Raw genomic sequence first — 13,265 nt, forward strand, 5'->3', positions numbered from 1 at the left:
TATTTTCCATCCCAAATTCATTCTGTTTCTATAGAGATAACTATTACTGTCCCAGGCACCAATGTCTGTGAGTCACAATCTCTGTTCTTGGCTTACAGCTGTGAATGGATATGTTTTCGGAAGTCTCCCAGGACTCTCCATGTGTGCAGAGGACAGAGTCAGATGGTACCTTTTTGGTATGGGTAATGAAGTGGATGTGCATGCAGCCTTCTTCCACGGCCAGGTGTTGACTAATAAGAACTACCGAATTGATACAGTCAATCTCTTTCCTGCTACCCTCTTCGAAGCTTTCATGGTGGCCCAGAATCCTGGAGAATGGATGCTTAGCTGTCAGAATCTTAACCACCTGAAAGGTAAGGCATCTTTACCCAAAATGAGCTGTCAGCTAAAATAGCATCATGTCTCAGTTACACCACTAATGAGGTAATTATGGGGAATCAGGAATAATCTGAACCTTGAACTGGTAATGTAATTTCATTCCTATGACAGTATGCATCATAATGTAATAAAAGGGACTGAAAGACTAGAATTTTATAAAGTAATAAAATGTGAAATTGTACTAATTTGGGGAAAATAACAACTGGTTCTGATTGTGTACTCCTGTCCTAAAAGTTTAATTCCCTATATAACTTCTCAGCTTTGTAAAATACACATTATCGTAAATGCCAGAAGATTTGCATGTGGTGCTGAAAGATAGTTTTTTTTTCTTGGTTCTATCAAATATAACCAACTTTGTTCTTTGAAGTCCAGCTGTTCCTTGGTTTAACTAGCTAAATTCCTCCTCTATCTCTTCAATATAAGAACATTCTTAGTTCTTAAAAAAATACTAGTTTGTAATATTGATCTACTGAAGAAATTAAATTTAACCTGGGTCTTTTGGTATGTTAACTCTGACCTTCAGACATAACCTCACCTATTAAATATGACCTTGGCCTCAGAAGACCCAACACACTGGGAACATAACCATTTTGATATTGTCTGAGAACAATAATCATATATGCTCGTTCTATTCCTCCTCCTCCACTCCACCTTGGCCCTTAAAATATGAAGTGAGGCCAAACCTCTCTTCATTAATTATCTATTAATGTGTCCCAAATTTCCCACCAAAAGACCTCCCAAGTGAAACCACAAAGATTGGTACCACATTTTTAATAATACTAGTGTTTAATATCTCTTTTCTGTGCCATATAGAGAAGTTTTACTGCTTGAATTTTCCACCAGTAATTTAGTTACTGCAGTTTACTCTAATTTTCAGTGTTGTTTCTAGCTGTCTATTTCTTCAATTCCCTTCTGTTATTTCACCGGCAGTATTTACAAGGCAATAGGAGGGAAAAACCACTGGCTCCATTAACCAATGTCTCCTTCCATGTGGCTTTCAGCTGGTCTCCAGGCCTTTTTCCAGGTCCAAGACTGTAACAAGCCTTCATCAGAGGACAATATTCGTGGGAAACATGTTAGACATTACTACATCGCTGCTGAGGAAATTGTCTGGAACTATGCACCTTCTGGAATAGACATCTTCACCAAAGAAAACTTAACAGCCCCTGGAAGGTAATTCAGGAAAAAGACTATTATTTCAAAATAGGACTCGAAAGAAAGAAAGAAAGTAGAAAGAAAGAGAGAAAGAAAGAGAGAGAGAGAGAAAGAGAAAGAAAGATCCACAAAAGATGGAATCAGGAATTAACATTATAACTGGTACCTGAAACTGAGTAACTACACTGCTAAATATTTATTAAAGTGTTTGGTATGAGTTTCCCTTTAGAAATATGACTTTTGAGTTCATGAAAGAAAACGATTTTAAAAATTATCAGATACTTAACAAATTCCTTAGAAAATACCAAGTATAATGAGACTGATCAATGCATTAGCTTTCCTTTCATGAAAATACAGCACTATACTTTCGCTAATTGAAGTCAAATAAAAATTAGTTAGTTAATTAATTGGCTAATTAATTAATTTTTTTAAATAAGAGAAAATACAGCATTGTGCAATCCGGCAGTATTAAATACGTTCACAAAATTGTACCATCATCCACACTATCCATTTCTAGAACTTTGCCATCATTCTAAATAGAAAGACTGCATCCATTAAATAGTAGCTTTCTAATCCCTGATAACTTCTACTTCCTATCTCTATGAATTTGCCTATTCTGGGCACTTAATACCAGTGGGATGATGGGAGTATTTGTCCTTTTTTGTCTGGCTTATTTCACTTAGCATAATGTTTTCATGGTTCATCCATGTCGTAGCATTTGTTCTTCTTCAAGGCTCAGTAATATTCCATTTTACACATGTATCACATTTTATTTATCCATCTGTCTGTTGATGAAAATTTGGGTTGTTTCCATTTTTGGCTATTGTGAATAATGCAGCTATGAACATGGAAGGATGAGCATATTGTTTACATCTCTGCTTTCAATTCTTTTGTGTACATCCCAGGAATGGAATTGCTCAATCATGTGACAATTGCATTTTTAATTTTTTGAGGAACAGCCATATTGTTTTCTACAGTGGCTGTACCAGTTTACATTTCCCCCAGTAATGTACAAGAGCTCCAATTTCTCTACTTCCTTGCCAATATTTATTTCACATTTTTTTATAATAGGCATCTTATTGGTTGTGAAGTTGTATCTTATTGTGGTTTTGACTTGTATTTTACTGATGATTAGTGAAGTTGAACATCTTTTCATGTTCTTGTTGATGATTCAGAGAAACATCTCTTCAAGTCCTCAAGTCCCATTGTTGAATTGGGTCGTTTGTTTTTGTTCTTGTTGGTCGTGGTTGTTAAAGCCTATGACTTCCTTACATATTTTGGATATTAACCTCTTACCAGATATATGGTTTGCAAATATTTTCTCCCGTTCTATAGGTTTTCTTTTCACTCTCATGACAGTATCCTTAGATTCACAGAAACTACTGTCCATTTCTAATAACTTCCACAGCCTCCCAGCTGTTCTTCCCTGCTTAGACTTCTTTCCTACTATCCATTCTCTATAAAGCACCTAAAGTAAGCTTTCCAAAACGTTGATGAGATTATGCCACACCCCTGCTTCAAGTCCCTGCTCAAACATCACCTCCTAAGGGGAGCTTTATTTGCCCCCAAGCTCCTTGGAAATGTTAAGTAGCTTACTCAATGACACATGCCATGTCCATGGCCAGGCCTGCCTCCACCCAGGTCTGTGATTCCTGAAGCAGATGTTTAGGTCCCAGTCTACACTGACATCCAGATGCAATGACTCCAAAGCTGCATCTTGTAAATTGTAGATTTGCATTTAAAATTGTTTAAAAGACACCCCACTTGGATGAGGTCCCTTCAAATCAGTATGTCCAATCTGAACCTATTGTCTTCCCCGTATGTCTGAGCTTCCTCCTCTGTGTGAATAGTATCAATCACTGTGCATCCCTCAGTCAAGCCTGAAACCTGAGCACCATCCCTGTCTCCCCACGTTACCACTCCCTCCTTCTCTCTTCATTATGTACTGCCTCGGTGTATCCTAAATGTCTCCAACAGTTGTCTACTTTTCCCCGACCTGAGGGATCCTCTTAAAATACTACTCCTGAATGCTCACATCTTTCAGAGCTTTCCCACTGCTCTGGGATGGAGTACTGAAACTTTAACTGGGTCCTGCTACCCACTCCTTTTCTCTCCAAGTTTCACTTTCTCTCTTCTGCCTCTTTCTCTCTCTTTTGCCCTGCTCCGTTCACCATGCTCCGGTCATATTTCATAAAACATGCCGCATTCACTCTTTCCTCTGAACCTTCCACAGTGTGTTGCTTCTTTGTAAACACCCACCCCATTCTCCCCACCACATATATTTCATCTTTCTAACTTGACTCTCTCTCTTCTAGATCATTTTGAAAAATCACTTTCTTTGGAAAGTTTTTGGGGCCTTTTCCCAACGCTTCCCTTAAGCCCAGGAGAATGTTCCATAACACCCTGTGCTTATTGCTTGTTATTATGTTGATCAGTTCATAGTCTGTCTTCTCTGATCAGTATAAAGTCCCTGTGGACAGGGCTGGGTCCAGCTTGCTTCTGGTTATACCATCAGCACATAACAAGTTTCCTGGTAAAAAGCAGGTGTCCAATACATTCATCAAATGGGAGAAGAGAGGAATGGGTTGACTCTGGCAAGTCAGATGCCTTTCTGAAATTTAATTTCTTCATTTATAAGAATGAAGGGGAGAATAATACCAACTTTGTTGCCATATTGTGTGAGTGTCAGATAATAAATGAAAGTTCCTAAGTACCTGGCTTGTGCTAATATGCAATGAACAGTAGATCCTGAATTTTAAACATTTTGTAACTTGTTTTAAAGATTCCATTATAGAACAATTAATGACTATTAGGGGTTGATGTGGGTCATCCTAAAATTTTCCACTTCACTTGAAAAAAAGGAAAACTCTACACCATGATACCCCACCCATTAATTGAACAGCCTTCTACGAGGTGCCTAGTACCAGCTGCTTCTGTCTGAATATTTAGCAAATCATAAATAAGCCTTGCCTCTGAGCACTGGTCATAATTTTGCTTTGCAATTTCTCCTATGTGAATGCCTGCTGTTTGTTCTGCTCTCAACTCCAGTGTAAAACCCTTTTTCTTTTGGCAGTGCTTCAGAGGTATTTTTTGAACAGGGCACTACAAGAATTGGAGGATCTTATAAAAAGCTGGTTTATCGTGAGTACACAGATGCCTCCTTCACAAATCGAAAGAGGAGAGGCCCTGAAGAGGAACATCTTGGCATCCTGGGTGAGTCCATGCAGAATATCTGTGACTGTTGGACTCTTGTCCTGGACTACCTACCCAGTCTCAGAAAGAACAGAAACTTCAGGACCCACAGTATGATTTCTACATATAAACTAAGGATGTGGAGGGTCATTCAATAATTAAAGGATAGCAGCTAATTACTTTTCCAATGTAAATTACCAATAGTAAATCTTCATCATTAAAAGCTCTGCTGACTTCAAATGATGATTTTTTGTTTCCTTCAAGAGGTAAGGAGAGTGGCACCTGGGTGGCTCAGTTGATTAGCCTTCAGCTCAGGTCATGATCCCAGGGTCATGGGATCAAGTCCCGCTTTGGGCTCTCTGCTCAGTGGGGTGTCTGCTTCTCCCTTTCCTCCCCGCTCATGCTCTCTGTTGCCATTCTTCTCTCAAATAAGTATATAAAGATTTTTTAAAAAGGGCAAGGAGAAATGTGTGTTTATGACTTGGTTTAAATTAACAACAACAAAAATAAAATAAATTGACAACAAAGCCATTAGCCTCTATTCTTAACTGAAAGTACATTCCTCTAGAATTAAAGTCCAGGCTACTAATGAAAAAGGCAGAGTCTGTCTTAGAACCTTGGGCACAACCCAGAGACCTGTTCTTGCTCAAACCTTCAGGCAGAATATAGTGGGTGAGCACACAGAGTCTGAATTCAGACTGTCCTCATGCCTCGCCTATGGGCTATGTGACCTCTGAAAGTACTGTTTACTCTGCCTGCTCTCTTTGTGTAAAATGGGAACAATAATAACAATAATAGTCCTGGGCCACCTTTGTGGTTCAGGCAGTTAAGCGTCTGACTCTTGGTTTCAGCTCAGGTCATGATCTCAGGGTCCTGGGATTGAGCCCCGCATCCACCTCTGCACTCAGCGGGGAATCGGCTTCTCTTTCTCTCTCTGCTCCCCGGCAGGCATTCGCAGTCTATCTCTCAAATAAATAAATAAATCTTTAAAAAATTAACAATAACAGTTCTTATCTCATAAAGATGCTGTAAGGATTAAATGAGAAGCACATGAGAAGCTCTCAATAAATACTATTTTATGTATTGCATAAAATATCTACTATATATGTTTTTATTCTATATTTGGTAACAATATTGATTTTGGTGAAAGAAAATCCATAAAAATGTTACTCTTCACATCCAAGACAATTTAACTTACCCTATTTGGGTGGTCAAGGTTTAACTAGCAGTCCCCCTGACTCTTAGGACAAATATCACACATCTGGCCAGCAGAAGGCTAGGATGAGGAATATAGACTCCTAATAATTTCTTGTCGATGTATAAAGCTGGTGAACCAACTTGGATGAAAATGATAACAAATTTCCTTAACCTGAAGATAAATCAGAAAGCCCTTCTTCTTTCTAGCCTCACCATGTCAAGTTGATAACAGACTTTAAAACAAAAAACAAAAACAAAACAAAACCAAAAAAAAAGCAGGTGTTCCATTTGCCAGAAACAAGATGTTGCTGCCAGCAGTTCCTGCCAGAGGACAAGCCAAAATAAACAACTGTGTTACGTATTCTGTTTGTTATACGCCAAGGAAGACTAACAATGCTCTCTTTGTCCCTACCTAGGTCCTGTCATTTGGGCAGAGGTGGACGATACCATCAGAGTCACTTTCCATAACAAAGGAGCATATCCCCTCAGTATTGAGCCGGTTGGGGTGAGGGTCGGCAAGAACAACGAAGGCACATACTATACCTCACTTCACAACTCCCTGAGTGAAAGTGAGTACGACATTCTGTAACCCAACTACATTTAACAACCTACTGTGCTGGTCGGCCCGGGAAAACTGCCCAGCAAAAACTCTAGGCAGAAACCTCCAAGGAAGCCGCTCATATATCATTCTTAGGCATCGTGCCAGGAAGCAAGTTAACCTCTTCTTCCATTTCCAACTGGCATATGGAATTTTGTCCTGCCTGAATTGGATGATTTTTGACAATGCTGGTAGGAACTTATTGAGATTATATCAATTATACATTTCCGGGGTACAGTTTGGGTGAATTTTAGATTTGAAAAATGTTCTTAAAATTGTAAGATTAGATGCTCATTAGAATATTTGAAAAATAGAAAAAGTACAGCCAAAAATATTATCTATAGTTCTATGGATAACCACTATGATATTCTTATGTAACCCCCCAGTCTTTCATCTGTGTACATATAATATATATTTGAATGTAGTTGAAATCATAGTATATAAATACTTGTCATTGTATTTTTATACTGTTTGTTTCCTTAGCATTATAAGCATTTTAATATAACTTTAATAATACAAATATTCCATTTTATGCATGCATTTGGGTATTTCTATATATCAGGCTGACAAATGAAGACAAGTGCTTTTGCCACCTCTTACAGTGTGACTGTGGGCAAGTTATTCAGTCCTTCTGACCTCAGTTTCCCCAAGTGTAAAATCAGGATATTTGAACATGATCATCTGCAGTTACCTTTCAGTTCTGAAGTTATTTTTAATTCAGTTTTGTTCAATAGAACATGTATGGATTATACCCTCTTTTCAGGTGTTGTTCTAGCAAAGGAAATATAGAGACACTGCTTCCTTCAGGGCACATTCCTTCAGGTACATTCTGTTTGTGGGGGAAATACACATAACCTAGCATGAAAGGTACTGGGGACATCATCAGAGGCTTTGAGAGCAGCCCTGTCTTAGTCCGTTCAGGCTGCTGTAACTAAATTCCACAGACTGGGTGGCTTATAAACAACAGGACTTCATTTCTCACAGTTCTGCAAACAGGAAGTCCAAGATCAGGGGGCCAGCGTGGTTGGATAAGGACCTTTTTCTGGGTCTTACACTTCTTGCTGTGTTCCCATGTGGTAACAGGGGCTAGGGAGTTCTGTGGGATCTCTCTTTAAGGGCACTAATCCAATTTAGGGGGTGCTCTAGTCTCATGGTTTAATCATCCACCAAAGTCCCCACCTTCTAGGACTACCTCATTGGGCATTAAGATTCCAATATGTGAATTCTAGGAGGACACAAACATTCAGACCATAGCAGGCACCAGTCACAGACCGGTTAAGAGGAGGCTTCCTGAAGGAAATCACACCCATCCGTGACCTGACACAGGAACACAAGTGGGACACCATTCAAGTAGGATTTCATTCTAATTCGTAATAAGGAACTGAGAAGTGGGTTGTCTTGGACTAAACCCGGTCTACTTGGTAGCTCAAATGACCACATTAGAAAGCATACTTAACCTCTCCAATGTGATGTTTCTCACAGGTGTGCCTCCTCCTCCAGCTTCACATGTAGCACCCAAACAAACATTCACCTACGAATGGACTGTCCCCAAAGAAGTGGGACCCACTTACAAAGATCCCATCTGCCTATCTAAGATGTATTACTCTGCTGTGGATCCCACCAAAGATATATTCACTGGGCTTATTGGGCCAATGAAAATATGTAGGAAAGGAAGTTTACATGCAAACGGGAGACTGGTGAGTCCAATGAGGGAAAATTTAAAGGACTTCCCAACCCCTTTGAATTATCATTATTATAAGAAAAATTGTGGGTTTTGAGACAGTGAGGATTTAATACATAATATTTATTACAAATTTTTCTCCAGCTCATAAGAGCTCTCCTATGCATAAATTCTCCGGCTAACATGATTATTTCAAGATGAGTTGGAAACAGACTTTTCTTAGAATCGAGGCTCTTTTATGATACTTTTAGACTTCAACACACAAATAAAAAATGATAATTGGTCACTCAGCATTCACTGAGGAAAGTACTGCTTAAAGCATTTTTAAAAAGGAGGAAATGACCATTTGACCAGGAAAGAGAAATACCTAACTCCATCATGTTTTTATCTCTAAGTATTATAATATGAACCTATAAAAGATAAGGACTCTTTAAAAAATAGCCCCCAATATAATGATCATAACTTAGAATCATCATAATAATGTTAGTATCATCAATTTTTAATCAAATTTTTTCATCACATTTCTAATCAGTGTTCCCGTTTTTCCAGCTGCCTCTTAATTGTTTCAAGTTTGTTGTTTGAATCAGTATGCAAATAATGACACACATTGTAATCAGTTGTTGTGTTTCTCAAGGTTTCTCAAGGTTGTATTTTTTTCCTGTCACAAGGGTCATTTATCTTATGGAAGTTTCCCTTGCCTGGATTCACTGCTCATACTCCTATGGTGTCATTCAGCATGTTTTTTTCTCTTTCCCTCAATTTCTTATAAATCAGTGGCTAGATCTACAGATTTGATCAAATACAGGTTAGATTTTTTTTCCCTCAGTACTGCCTCATGTGTTCTACTGGGTACTTCCATCAGCTGGGAATGTTGTCGGCCTCTGAGAACCATTTCTTAGATTCATAAACTAATCAGGGATTGTACAATAGTAACATCCTGATCCCATCATTCTTTATTTATTAGCCAGTATGTTTCCATAAACAGAAACTTCCCTTCATGGATTGTTTGGTTAGCCTGAGGTACATGTTCTATAAGAAAGGAGTGACAAATGCTTGATTCTTTCCCTTTATTTACAAGTTTTCAAAGTAATAGTTCTCCTCTAACATACTTCAAAGATTCTTAATAATTTTTTCTTGTTAAGTGCTATTGTGAACTCATGGATTTAAGAATATATGGTATGTTTAAAATCACTAATATTATCACTAGAGATGCCCCCCAAATTCTATTTCTTGCCATGGAGGAGATTTGTTCTGGTTGATTCCTTCATTTTCAGATGAACTTAGTAGTCCTTGAAGCTTCCTTGATTTTTAGTATAAAAAGCTATTTTAGGTTCATATTATACACTTTCTGAGTCAGACCTAGAATCAAAAAGCCCTAGTTCTTTTCAGTAAGAAATTATATTCAGAACCACAATCTGGGCACTATGGGTATTCATTTCTATTGGCTTAATCATTGTTCCTAGCCCTTTTCTATGGGCAGAACTAGAAAACGTACTTTTTTAAGAGAAAATTTATCATGAGTTCATACTGATACTTTCTATTCAAATTCAGGTCTAAGGATTCTTATTGTTTTTTACTTAACTTTATTTATCTTACATCAGTACTCCCTTCAGCTGCACTGAAAAATCTTAGTTCTCAATGATACCAACATAAACATTTACTCAATTCATTCCACACTATGCATACAATAGCCTCAGAATCATAATTACAATACTACAGCCAGAATATAATTACTGAAAACAATTTAAGATTTGTTTGCTGCCCTTTTGGTCCTTAGAGTAGATCCCACTGGGGATGTTCTGTCAAATTACAAAGTTAAAGTCATCTGGAATAGTTCCTCGCTGTGTAGTTTTGCTATCCACCAGATACACAGGTTTATTGAATTTTACTTCTGTTTCTTTTAGGGATTGCCTTTAAAATTGTAATATTATTTATAATAATGTAAAATATTTCCTGGTTCCACATCAAATCTACAAAAAGAGACATATTCAAAGAAGTCTAGCTCCTATCCTTTCTCCCCTCTTATTTATTCTCTTATTATAAGCACCTTTTATTTTTAGCTTTAGAGTTTTTTATTTTTCCACTATTATTTTTGTCAACTTAACTTTTCAGCGCACTTTAAGGTTAACAGCAAAATTAAGAAGAAAATGCAGATTTCCCATATATCCCCTACCCACTCCCCCACCCGCCCCCATACACACAGCCTCCCTCAGGATCAACATTTCCAACAGAGGGCACCTGTGTTACAATTGATGAACCTACACTGATACATTGTTATCATCCAAAGTCCATAGTTTACTTTAGAATTCACTCTCCGTGTTTACATCCTGTGGGTGTAGACAAATGTATAATGGAAATGTCCACCATTATGGAATCATATAGAATATTTTCACTGCCGTAAAAATCCTTTTCCACTTATTTATCTCTTATTACCAATCCCCAACCCCTGGTAACCACTGGTCTTTTTAATAATTTATAGTTTTGCCTTTTTCCAGAATGCTGTAGTTAGAATCATACAGTATATAGCCTTTTCAGACTGGCCTCTTTCACTTGGTAATACACATTTAAGTTTCTTCCAAGTCTTTTCATGGCTCAGTAGTTCATTCCTTTTTAGTGCTGAATCATGTTCCATTGCCTGAATGTACCAGATTTTTTATCCATTCACCTGCTGAAGACCATCCCGGTTACTTCCAAGTTTTGGCAATTGTGCATACAGCTGCCATAAATATCCATGTGCAGGTTTTTGTGTAGACATAAGTTTTCAGCCACTTTGGGTAAATACCAAGGAGTCCAGTTGCTGGACTGTATGGTAAAAATGCATTTCGTTTTGTAAGAATACCAAACTGTCTTCCAAAAATGGCTATACCATTTTGCATTCCCACTAGACATGAACAGGAGTTCCTGTTGTGCCACATCTTTGCCAGTATCTGGTGTGGTCAGTGTTCCAAATTTGGTCATTCCAATAGGTGTGTAGTGGTAACTCGTTTTTGTTTTAATGTTTGTTTCTCTAATGATATAGGAAGTAGAACATTTTTTCAAATGCTTGTTTTCCATCTGTTTATCTTCTTTGGTGAGGTATCTGTTAAGGTCTTTGCCTATTGGTTAATAGTGTTGTTTGTTTTCTTAATATTGAGTTTTAAAACTTCTTTGATATCTTGGATAATTGTTCTTTATCAGATGTGTCTTTTGCAAATATTCTCTCCCAGTCTGTGGATTGTCTTCTCACTTATCTGGACATTATCTTATATAGAGCATAAACCGTGATTTTGATGAAGTCCACCTGATCTATTATTTATTTCATAGTTTGTGCCTTTAGGTATTATATCTCAAAAGTTCTAGCCAAGGTCATCTGGATTTTTCTTATGTTGTCTTTTAGGAGCCTTATTTATTTTACATTTAGGTCTGTGATCCATTTTGAGTTAATTTTTGTAAAGAGTGTAAGATCTGTGTCTAGATTCTTCTTTTTTTTTTCCCGCTTGTAAAAGAGCAGTTGTTACATCACCATTTGTTGAAAAGACTATCTTTGTTCCTATGTATTGCCTTCGCTCCTTTGTCAGAGATCAGTTGACTAAATTTATGTGAGTCTACTTCTGGTCTCTCAATTCTTCCCATTGATGTTTTGGTCTATTCTTTCACCAGTAGCATAGTGTCTTGATTGCTGCAGTGTTATAGTAAGTTCTGAAGTTGGGAAATGTCCAGTCTTCTGAGTTTGTTTTTCTTCAGTATTATGTTGGTTATTCTGGGCCTTTTGCCTCTGTACAAACTTCAAAGTCACTTTGTTGATATACACAAATAATTTTCTGGTATTTTTATTGGGACTGCATTGAATCTATAGATTGAATTGGGAAGAACTGACAGCTTGACAGTATTGAGTCTTCCTATCCATGAACATGGAATTTCTACTTAGGGTAAGGTAATAGTAAACAGAAATTCTAGTTTAGATAAGGTGAATATAATATTTGAGGTGAGATCTAAATTTCAAGAAGGAAGTCTTGCAAAGATCTCGGGGAAAGTGAAGGGAATAGCTAGTCCCAAATGTATAATTTTATTTAAAAATTATATTTAAAACATTTTTATTTAAAAATTTGCTATGTATCTTTTTTCCTTTGATCTGTAAGCATGATGAAATACATTAAGGATTTCCTAATGTTGAACCAGTCTTGCCCTTCTCAGGAAAAACATTATTTGAACACTGTGAGTTTTTTTGTTTGTTTGCAAATTTTCATTTAAGCTCTAGTTAGTTATCATACGGGCAATACTAGTTTCAGGAATAGAATTCAGTGGTTTGTCACTTATAACAACACTCAGTGTTCATCATAACAAGTGCCCTCCTTAATACCCATCATCCTTCTAGTTAATCCCCTGCCCACCTCCCTCCAGCAACTCTCAGTTTGCTCTATAGAGTCTCTTATGGTTTCTTTCCCTCTCTATTTAGCTCCTCCCATATGTTCATATGTTTTGTTTCTTAAATTCCACATGTGAGGAAGTCATATGGCATTTGTATTTCTCTGACTGACTTATTTCACTTAGCATAATACCCTCTAGTTCCACCCACATCATTGCAAATGGCAAGATTTCATTCTTTTAATGGCTGAGTATTAGACACACACACACACACACACACACATATGTAGGTATATATACGTATACATATATATATATACCACCTCTTCTTCATCCATCCATCTCTTGATGGACATGTGAGCTCTTTCCATAGTTTGGCTATCATTAATAGTGCTGCTATAAACACTGGGATGCATGTACCCCTTTGGATCTGTATTTTTATATCCTTTGGGTAAACATCTAGTAGTTCAATTGCTGGATAGAACAGTAGTTCTATTTTTAGCTTTTTGAGGAACCTCCATACTGTTTTCCAGAGTGACTGCTCCAGTTTGTATTACCACCAGCAGTGTAAGAGGGTTCCCCTTTCTCTGCATCCTTGTCAACACCTGTTGTTTCTTGTGTTGTTGATTTTAGCCATACTGACAGGTGGGATCTCATTGTGGTTTGGTTTGTATTTCCCTGGTGATGAATGATGTTGAGGGTCTTTTCAAGTGTCTCTTA

At 37.5% G+C, this 13,265-nt stretch overlaps 1 protein-coding gene across 4 annotated transcripts in view; it reads left to right on the top strand.

Annotated features, from left to right (window-relative positions):
• Positions 1–13,265, top strand: part of LOC132012140 (ceruloplasmin) — a 56,645-nt gene that overhangs the window by 12,514 nt on the left and 30,866 nt on the right. For all 4 annotated transcript variants that reach the window (XM_059391759.1, XM_059391760.1, XM_059391762.1 and 1 more), the window contains exons 5-9: positions 99–353; positions 1,380–1,551; positions 4,607–4,746; positions 6,339–6,491; positions 8,003–8,217. In XM_059391759.1, coding sequence (XP_059247742.1) covers positions 99–353; positions 1,380–1,551; positions 4,607–4,746; positions 6,339–6,491; positions 8,003–8,217 — 935 coding nt within the window. The remainder of the gene's footprint in view (positions 1–98; positions 354–1,379; positions 1,552–4,606; positions 4,747–6,338; positions 6,492–8,002; positions 8,218–13,265) is intronic.

This window comes from Mustela nigripes, chromosome 2 (assembly GCF_022355385.1).
Source record: "Mustela nigripes isolate SB6536 chromosome 2, MUSNIG.SB6536, whole genome shotgun sequence".
Lineage (NCBI taxonomy): Eukaryota > Metazoa > Chordata > Mammalia > Carnivora > Mustelidae > Mustela > Mustela nigripes.